At 53.7% G+C, this 10,146-nt stretch overlaps 1 protein-coding gene across 2 annotated transcripts; it reads left to right on the top strand.

Annotated features, from left to right (window-relative positions):
* The first annotated feature begins 721 nt into the window (after positions 1-721).
* LOC132396374 (kinesin-like protein KIF1C) lies at positions 722-8,748 on the top strand. 2 transcript variants are annotated; one of them, XM_059973894.1, is made up of 12 exons: positions 722-1,097; positions 1,505-1,644; positions 1,884-1,960; positions 2,246-2,422; positions 3,325-3,390; positions 3,759-3,937; positions 4,329-4,440; positions 4,667-4,744; positions 7,447-7,512; positions 7,598-7,670; positions 7,859-7,937; positions 8,257-8,748. In XM_059973894.1, the coding sequence occupies exons 2-12, from the start codon at positions 1,539-1,541 to the stop codon at positions 8,450-8,452; spliced, it is 1,209 nt and encodes a 402-aa protein (XP_059829877.1). In that variant the 5' UTR covers positions 722-1,097; positions 1,505-1,538; the 3' UTR covers positions 8,453-8,748. The 2 variants fall into 2 exon arrangements, with proteins under 2 accessions (XP_059829877.1, XP_059829876.1); XM_059973893.1 differs by having other exon boundaries at positions 724-1,097; positions 7,595-7,670; positions 8,257-8,746.
* Positions 8,749-10,146: the final 1,398 nt, after the last annotated feature.

The following is a 10,146-nucleotide window of genomic DNA, read 5'->3' on the forward strand; positions in this document are numbered from 1 at the left end:
GCAACATTACACACACACACACACCACAATCCCTGTACATAACACTATAAACACACATACACACACACCACAATCACTGTATGCAACCCTACACACACACACTCCACAATCCCTGTACATAACTCTATAAACACACACACACCACAATCCCTGTACGCAACACTATAAACACACACACACACACACACACCACAGTCCCTGTACGCAACACTATAAACACACATACTCACACACAATCCCTCTATGCAACACTACACACAATGAACCATGCCTTCTGTGGGATCTGGGACACCTAACAGGGATTCATGGCGCCTTCACTGAGAAACGTCAGAGCCAGTTTATTATAACCGAGTTGTTTGATGTTAATTTTAGTGCGTGGCTGCAGGACAGTGTAAATGAATTGGTAAATTGGTTTATCTTGGATGGTCACGTCTGTTGAGGTATGACAACGTTGCAAATGGTGAGAGTTTGTAGTGAGGGCACCTCAAGTGAACAAGTTGATGACGACACACCTGAACTTCTACCCCGACCCCAATCTGGGTGTATGAACGTAACTGAGGTTAGGTGTGACTGGTTGTAAGTTAGTGTGTAACACTCTCCGTGGGTGTCTGTGTTGCGAATCCGGGGTTCAGCAGTGACGCCCTATCTGGTGCCTGGCTCGACCGAGCCAGCAAGCCCCCACCCGCCCCGTTCGCCCGCGGTGCGGCTCCTTTAAGGCGGCTCCTCCCTGACCGAGTCCTCACGTCATCGGGGAAATGGCGAGCGGCTGCTGACCGCCAACATCAATCAGTGCCCGAGGCCTCCCTCCCACCCCCGGCAGTCGACCCCCGGGCCGGCACCCCACAACCGCAGCCCGGACACTCCGCCGGCCGTCTCCCTCCCTCCCCCTCCCTCCCCCCGGGTCCCACCACCGCCGCCGGAGAAAAGTTTCCCCAAAAGTTTGGGAAAGTTTGTGCGGCCGGGGGGAGGGGACCGGAGCCGGGTTGTGTGCACCGGGAGCGGGCGATGCCCTGTCGCCCGGTCCCGGACACCGGCGGAAGTTGCTGAGCCACTCCCGGGAGCTGGGAATGCCGGAGGGTGGTAGGAGCCCGGTGCCGGTGAGTGAGGAAGAGACAGAGAGAAAAAGGGAGGGGGAGGGTAGAGTGGTGGGTAGGAGAGTGGGAATGGAGGGTTGAGGGGTGGGTGGGGGAGAGGGAGGGTGAAAAGTGGGTGGGGCAAGAGGGGAGGGTAGGAGGTGGGAGGGGTGAACTGGGAGGGTTGGGAGTGAGGGTGGGGGGTGAGGGTTGGGAGTGATTGGGTAGGGTGGTGCATGATGAGGAGTGGGTAGGGGAGAGGTGTTCAGAGGGGAGACGGGAGAGATGGAAAAGAGGGTAAGGGAGATGGAGTGTGAGGGAAGTGGGGGCAGTGAATGAGGGATGGTGGGGTGAAGGGGAGGGAGGTGGGAGATTGTGTGGGATTTGGGGTGTTGCTGACCTGTACCCTCTGACCTCCCCCCCCCCCCCAGGTTCACGTGTGATTGGTTGCTGGGCAAGGTCACCATGTCAGGGGCCTCGGTGAAGGTAGCCGTTCGTGTCCGTCCCTTCAGCCCCCGGGAGCTGCGTTTGAATGCCACCTGTATCATCCACATGTCCGGCAACTGCACCAGTAAGCGTCGTGCTGGGGTTGGGAGGTGTGGTTCATGGAAAGGGGTGGTTGGTGGGGTGGGGGTTTGGAGCTGTAGCTTTGCTGTCATCCCTTGGGTCTGTTCCTGTCTGTCTGATTCCCACTGTAAACCCTGCAGGTGGGGGTGTTATCCGCGGAGGGGGAGGGTTCTGTGGATGGCATGGGGTATTGGAATGCACTTGTGGTGATACGTTCTTTCTCTCTCCCCTCCCCCCCGACAGGTATCACAAATCCCAAACAGACAAAAGATGCCCCCAAGACTTTCACCTTCGACCACTCGTACTGGTCACATGGCTCGGTGAGAGCAGGAGGGGGAGGTGCAGAGGGAGACATCTCACAAAGTGAAGGGTGGGGCGCTCATCAGTGGGTGCTGGTAGTGGCTGGAGGGCAGGAGGGATTTGGGGTGGGGTGTGTCCACACCAACCGTTCTCCATGTGCTGGGATATGGGGGGGGGAGTGGAGAAGAGGGTCAGAGTGGGAGGGAGGGTAAGGAGGGGTGAACGGGGATTATGGGAGAGGGAGGGGGGATCTTGCACTGGGTACATACCCCTCTGGTCTCATCCTACCCTACCCTTGTCTCCAGCCTGAGGACCCGGGGTTCGTGTCCCAACGGCATTTGTACCTGGACCTGGGGGAGGAGATGTTGCTTCACGCTTTTCAGGGCTACAACGTCTGTGTGTTGGCATATGGACAGACCGGTGCTGGCAAGTCCTACACTATGGTGGGGCGGTCGGTCTCCGAGCCAGGCCTCATCCCACAGGTCAGTACCCCTACCCTTTCCCGTCCAACCAACTACCCCACCTCTTTGCCCTGTCGCGTTGTAAGCCTGTTTACTGATGTTATGTCTACCGAGGTGCATCTGCTGCTGCATCAGATCAAATCTTCAGACAGTGCACTGATGTAGAACAAGGTAAAACAATATCAGAATGCAGAATAAAGTGTAACGGCTACAGAGAAAGTGCCATGTAGGTAGACAGTGGGGTACAAGTTTGATAGTGGGATCAAAGGCACCCTTCACCAGTCTGATAACAGCTTCAAAGTACATTTATTATCAAAGTATGAACGCATTCGGCTTCCCGCAAAAGCCACCGAACCCGTTCAAAGAAAAACATCGGCTTCCCCGCCCCACATGCAAAAAAAACAAATTACGCAAATGGCAATACAAATATCAAGCGAAAGATACAGAATATAAAACATGGTGAGAATCCAGGCATAGTCAGTCGGTGCAGTGGTTGATATCTGCGGTCCTCGAGCGCGGTAGTAAGTGATTTCAGGTTTTTGTATCAGTCTGCCCGATGGGAGGGGGGAGAACGTCTGGCGTGTTTGGGGTCTTTGAGACTGCGTAGTGGCCAGAGCGCATGGAGGGAAGGTTGGTTTCTGTGGTGTCCTCAGCTCTCTGCAGTTTCTCATGGTAGAGCAGTTGCCCTGATCAATCGAGCCGGGATGCAGGAAGTCTGAGTATTGGTGGGGCTGTGACAGGTCGAAGGGTGAAACAGGCCCGGGGGCGTGGGGGGATGGCTGATAGAGTCTGACCTCACCAGTTGGGGGCTATGAGACCGCTTTGGGAGAAGAGGAGTAAAGGGCAATGCACTGCTCATGCTTGGGTGTTGTACGAGGTGGGGGGTGTTTCCCTAACTGACCCTCCCCTCTGTCTCCCCACAGCTGTGTGAGGACCTGTTCTCCAGGATCGAGAGTAGTCGCAGTGATGAGCTGTCTCACTCAGTGGAGGTAATAATGGTATCGGGGTGAGCAGAGGATCAAGGTGTGCCAGGGTCATGGGAAGGGTCAGAGGGTGAGGGGTAAGGGTGTGAGGTTGGTCAGAGGGTAATAGGTGAGGGTTCAAGACTTTCTGTTGAGAGGGGTTGGAGCGTGAGGGGAGGAATCAGAGGATGAGGGGCGGGATTGTAAGGTGAAAGGTCAGGGTGAGGGGTCAGGGGTTGAATGTTCAGGGTGAGGGACGGGGTTAGAGACGGAGATCCGGGTCAGAGTTTCATAGGAAGCAGGGAGACTGGGCCGAGGGGTGACTTTGTAGAGGAGTGGGGCAAGGGTCAGAAGTGACCCTGTGAACACACTAACCTTTGCCCTTTGCCATGCAGGTCAGTTACATGGAGATCTACTGTGAGCGTGTACGTGACCTCCTGAACCCCAGGAGCGGAGGGAACCTGCGAGTGAGGGAGCACCCCCTGCTCGGCCCCTATGTGGAGGGTCTATCTCGGCTGGCGGCCACCAGCTCCCACCACATCGCTGAGCTCATGGACTGTGGCAACCGTGCCCGGTACGCAGGGTGGAGGGGTGGTCAGGGGTTAGAGGGTAGGGGTTCAGTGAGTGAGGGCAGGGATTAATGAGGATCAGGAGGTGGGCTTTGGGGTCAGTGTGTTGGGATCAGGGTCAGAGGTCAGTGGGTGGGCTTCAGTGGATAGGGGATCAATGGGTGGGGTTCAGGTCAGTGGTCATAACTGGTGGTGTGATCAGGGGAAATGGAACCATATCACGTCGAAACACTCCCTTTGGCCCATCTCGTCCATGCTGAGGACTGGGGGGGTCAGAGGGCAGGGATTGGGTTCAGGGCAGAGGCCTGAGGTGGGGTCAACGGTGGGAACTGGAGGTGGGGGCAGGTCAGAGGTTGGGGTGAGGGACAACTGTGTTGACCCTGATGCCCTTCACAGGACGGTTGCTGCCACCAACATGAATGAAGCTAGCAGCCGCTCTCATGCAGTCTTCACCATCATTTTCACCCAGAAACGACACGACTCCGTGACTGAGCTCTCCACCGAGAGGGTAAGCGGGGGCAGGGGTTGTGGTGGGGATGGATGGCGGGGGCTTTTGGGGATCTGTGGGGAGGGAAGGGTGGGGTTCAAGGAATGGGACAGATGGCTGCAGTGAGCCCACCCTACTGCTGAGATGGGGTGAGGTGTGGGGCTCATGGGGAGGGGTGACGGGGCAGATGGGAGGGGTGACGGGTTAGCTGCTCCTCCCCCAACTGTCTGCTGTCTCCCTTCCCCAGGTCAGCAAGATCAGCCTGGTGGATTTGGCAGGAAGTGAAAGGGCAGATGCTGCTGGGACAAAGGGCACGAGGTTAAAGGTAAGATGTGTTTTTGATCTGATCACTCCCTTTCCAAGTGAGGTTTAACTCCCCCCCCCCCCCCCCCCCAACCTCCTGGCTCAAGACTGCTAATTACCTCTCCATCAGCTCCACCTCCCAGACAATCTCGCCCCACTGCAACTGGCCTCCTGCTAAATCAGATCCACACAGGACCCTTCAATCTTGCACTCATCTCTAGACCACATATATCAAAAAGGACTACATCAGGCCTATTGATTAAATATAGCTCTGCCTTCAATAGCAAACAAATTAATTTTCAAATTCCTTGTCCTACAAGTCTCTCTGGATCCCGAACTTCCTGCCGGGTAAACATCGGCAGAATCAGGATTATTATCAGTGACGGGTATTGTGGAATTCAGTGGTACATTACAATACATTAAACGTGTATGTGTATGGGGAGGGGCAGTGCCGCTGGTGAAGGGGTTTGTCATGTCCATTCTGGGGCAGCTTACTCACTCGGCTCCAAGTGGCTGCTTGCCTGTGACAGTGGCCACACCCTGGTGCGCTGCTTTGACAGACGGGCTGGACCAGGTGAGGGCGGCAGCCTCGGTCCCGCTGAGTTGGGACGTGCCTGTCCCGCCGTGCAAAGTCAGGTCTGGCGGACTGAGCAGGTGAGATCTGCAGTGAGGTCTAACGGCCAGGAAGGCTGCGTGGAGAGCAAATGGCATGACAAGGCACAGAGAGCGCCATTGCCGTGCACTGCAGCCGGGGAAGACCCCTGTATCTGATGCCCGTTGGCACGACTGGACTCGGACTGCTGGGGTTGAGAGAGTGGAACTGCCTCAGTGCCACGGCTTTTCCACTTCAAAAACTCTCCCGCACAGGTTTCCTGTCAATGTCGGACATGACTGACAACCAGCATGCTCCTGCGTGCATTGTGAGTATTTATTTAAACTAGCAGTGCAAAAAGAGAGAGCACAACAAAGAAAAAATAGGTAGGCACTGTACGTCGGTTCGTTGTCTACTCATAAATCTGCCGGCAGAGGGGAAGAAGCTGTTCCTGAAACATTGAGTGTGTGGCTTCAGGCTCCTGTGCCTCCTCCCTGATGGTAGTGTTGAGAAGAGGGCAGCATCACCTCTGCAATTAACCTCACTTTTTGAGGCTGTATTCTCAGCCCCTTGGTCTACCGCCTGTACACTCATGACTGTGTGGCCAGATTCTGCTAATTCCAACTGGATGTTTGCAGATTGCACTGTATTGGGCCCTGTCTCAAAGAACAGTGAGTCAGAGTAATGGAGACTGTGAGCTTGGTGATCTGACAGCAATCTTTCCCTCAAGTTCAGCAAAAGAGCTGGCCATTGGCTTCAGGAAGCAGGGATGAAAGCTTCAGGTTTCTGCTCACAGAAATCACCAATCATGTGGATGCTACCGCCAAGGATGTACACCGGCACCTCTACTTCCTCGGGGGGGGGAGTGCGGGGGTGGGGGTAAAGAAATTCAGCATGTCCCTCTCAATGGTTTTTGTTAATTGATGGATGATAGAAAGCATTGAACTGCATAAATCGCGGCTCAGTACAGCAACTGACTGCAGAGAGTTGTGGGCGCAGCTCAGCATCCCTCCGTGACTACCTACACTTCCTGCTGCCTCAGTGACGCAGCCAGCAGAATCAAAGACCCTCACCCACCCCAGACGTTGTATTTTCTTACCCCCCACCCAGCCATTGGACAGAAGATACAAAAGCCTGAAAGTACGCACCACCAGGCACAAGGACACTTATCAGACTTTGAATCGTACCCAATTGCAATTCAGTTACTGAGTGTATATCAAAACTTGCAGTGAAATATGTTTCTTTCTGTTCACAGCAGAATATTTTAAAACTTATTTTATTTTTTGTTGAGATACCGTGTGGAATAGGCCTCACTGGCCCTTCGAGCCACACCACCCAGAAACCCCCGATTTAACCCTGACCTAATCACAGGACAATTTACAATGACTGGTTAATCTTGGACTGTGGAGCTGACCAGAGCACCCGGCGTAAACCCATGCGGTCATGGTACAAACAAATCACACAAGTCTCATGGTACAAACTCCTTATAGTGGGCAGCAGGAATTGAACCCGGGTCGCCTGTACTGTAAAGCCTTGTGCTAACCACTACACTACCGTGCTGCCCCTGGGGGCTGCACAGAGCTGTAGTTACACTTTCCGCTGCCAACGTAGCATGCCCACCATGTCTATTGGCCTCACAATCTACCTCGTTAGGACCTTGCACCTTATTGTCCACATGCACTGACTTGCACTTTCTCTGTAGCTGTGACAGTTCATTCTGCATACTGTTGTCTCTGCTACATATGGAATGGTTGGTATGGGTGGAACGCAGCTTATCACTATATCAGTATATCTGATAATGATACTATAATTACACTCCCCACCACTAATCTTTCCCCAATAATCTGTGAGAAACCTCTCAGTTTCACCGATCACCTGTCACCTTGTACTTCCTCCCCACCAGTCCTGCTGCAGGGTCTTGGTCCAAAACATTGACTGTTCACTCTTGTCCATCAATGCAGCCTGACCTGCTGAGTTCCTCCAGCATTTTGTGTGTGTTGCTTGGATTTCCAGCGTCTGCAGATTTTCTTGTGTCTAGTTTTCACCCATTTCCCAGTCTCCACCCTTTGTCTCGTTCTTCCACCGCTCTCTCTCCCTGCCCCCACACTGATCTCTGTCCACTCTCTCTGCAGGAAGGAGCCAACATCAACAAGTCCCTGACTACCCTGGGGAAGGTGATCTCTGCATTGGCTGAAATGGTGAGTCTCCCACCAAGGGCTCTCCCACCTCCCCCCACTGACCAGACGCCCAGCCACTTCACAGTTGCTTCTTTTGGTTTAGCAGGGCAAGAGGAAGAAGTCTGACTTCATTCCGTACCGGGACTCTGTGCTGACCTGGCTGCTGAAGGAGAATCTGGGTGAGGTGCCATCTGAGTACACGTGGAATAGCCCAAGGGGACGGACGGGGTGGGGGATTTAATGAGATGTAGGTCACCTACCCCACTGTCTCTCAATGTCATGGCTGACCTGAATGCCACCTTGACCGCCTTCCCCTACCCTGCCCCCTGGCGTGATGCCACTGACTTTCCTCCTCTTTCCTACTCAGGAGGCAACTCTCGAACGGCCATGATCGCCGCCCTCAGCCCCGCGGATGTCAACTACGAGGAAACCCTCAGCACACTGAGGTAGGGATGGAGGGGTGGGGCATTGGCGGGAGGGTGAGAGGCAGGGTGTCAGAGGTAGGCACAGGCTGTGGGTGGGGTGGGGATAATATTTGAGAGCTAGGAGGTGGCTGGTGCTGTGTATTGGACAGAGTCCTGCGTTGATGCAAACTGCTGCTTTTCAGTCAAGGCTGTTGTGTGTACACGTACTGCTGTCTTTCAGGCCATGGTCCTGTGTTTATGCAGACCTCTGTTTTTCAGTCCACGGTGTTGTGTTTACACGTACTGTTGTGTTTTGGGTCATGGTCCTGCGTTTAAGCAGGCCGTATTGATTTCCCTACAGGTACGCGGATCGAGCCAAGCAGATCAAGTGTAACGCGGTGGTGAATGAGGATCCCAATGCCCGGCTGATCCGCGAGCTGAAGGAGGAGGTGTCTCGCCTCAGGCAGCTGCTGAGTACCCAGGGGCTGGCGTTGGTCCAAGGTGAGGCTTGTTGGGGCAGTGACCCAGGAAACCCCAACATCTATTTTCCCTACTGACCGACAACCCCTCAGTCTGTGTCTACAGGGATCACATTCTACTCTCTGGCAACACAGCAGTACAGCACAACATGGACAACTTGGCCCACAATATCGTCCCATCTCAGAGCTAATCTGTATTAAGTGTTCTCTTCCTGGTATCATATGTGTGTCTAAAAGGATAGAACACCTTTATCTCCCTAACCTGTTCCTCAAAACCTACCCTCACCCCACCTCTCCCCTACTCATATTGTGAGCAATTTATATCAACTCTCATTAGTTGAGATCTGGTCCTACACACACACAGCACTAACATGGAGGGAGATTCGCTCTGTGTCTGACCCTGGGAGTGTGTGATGCGACGGTGTGGAGGGAGATTCAATCTCTGTCTGACCCCGGGAGTGTGTGATGGGACGGTGTAGAGGGAGCTTCGCTCTGTGTCTGACCCCGGGAGTGTGTGATGAGACGGTGTGGAGGGAGGGTCACTCTGTGTCTGACCCCAGGAGTGTGTGATGGGACAGTGTGGAGGGAAATTCACTCTGTGTCTGACCCCGGGAGTGTGTGATGGGATGGTGTGGAGGGAGATTCACTCTGTGTCTGACCCCGGGAGTGTGTGATGGGACGGTGTGGAGGTGAGATTCACTCTGTGTTTGACCCCGGGAGTGTGTGATGGGATGGTGTGGAGGGAGCGTCACTCTGTGTCTGACCCCGGGAGTGTGTGATGGGACGGTGTGGAGGGAGCGTCACTCTCCATTTAGTCCATGTCATCCTGATCTTCTGTCCAGGCCATATTACTAACTGTAGCTATCTGTTTCCTGTCTAAACTTAAATGTCACAAGTGTACCCCTAACACTTGTGCTGGCAGCTCATTTCACAGTCACATCACCTTCTGAATGGAATAAAATCCCCCTCAGGTTCTTGTTAAATATTTCCCCTTTCAGCCTAACCCTATGAGCTGTGTATCTGGTCTGATGAGGGGAAAGCCTGTTTGCATTCACCCCGGTTACGTAGCTCATAATTTTATTTCAGTTAGAGATACAGTGCAGAACGGGCTGGCCCGACCCAGTGAGCTGTAGCACCCAGAAACCCTCCTTGTTACCCCGAGCCTAATCACAGGACAATTTACAATGACCAGTTAACCCACTAACCTGTGCGGCTTTGGATTGCGGGAAGAAGCCAAGGCTGCCGGAGCAATCTTGCATGCTCACGGGAAGGAACGTCAGCATGAAGACTCTGGTGCCTCGAGCATTCATCTGCATTAAATTCCATCTGCCGTTTTTCCAGCGACAAGCCATGATGGTCTTCCTCAATGTCCACTACACCTCCAGTCTTGGTGTCATCCCCACCAACATCCAGTACAACTTCAACATGACATTCCAACCAAGTGCTCCCCAAAGTGCCAAAAGGTAGGAATGGCCCTATTGACCAGTGAAACCACCGCATTCCTCAGCTGTCCTACCATTCACTGTGTACACGCTATATTAGTACGTCCTCCCAAAGCACAACACCTCATACAGGCTGCAGTAGTTTTCTTCGCTGTCCACTACACCCCGATTTGGTGTCATCCACAGATTCACTGATCAGTTAACCACATTATAATTCAGATCATTGATATGGATGATAAACAACAGTAGATCCAGCCCCAGTCCCCAGGGCACTCCACTAGTTACAGGGCCTCCAGTCAGAGAGGCAACCTGCTACTACCACTCTCTGGC

Source organism: Hypanus sabinus, chromosome 7 (genome assembly GCF_030144855.1).
Source record: "Hypanus sabinus isolate sHypSab1 chromosome 7, sHypSab1.hap1, whole genome shotgun sequence".
NCBI lineage: Eukaryota > Metazoa > Chordata > Chondrichthyes > Myliobatiformes > Dasyatidae > Hypanus > Hypanus sabinus.

Bases quoted from the DNA above. Each gene is read 5' to 3' on its own strand.
- LOC132396374 (XM_059973893.1), top strand. From the start codon at position 1,539: ATGTCAGGGGCCTCGGTGAAGGTAGCCGTTCGTGTCCGTCCCTTCAGC. The intron at 1,961-2,245 runs GTGAGAGCAGGA...CCTTGTCTCCAG, and splicing joins CGTACTGGTCACATGGCTCG to CCTGAGGACCCGGGGTTCGT. The intron at 3,391-3,758 runs GTAATAATGGTA...TTTGCCATGCAG, and splicing joins AGCTGTCTCACTCAGTGGAG to GTCAGTTACATGGAGATCTA.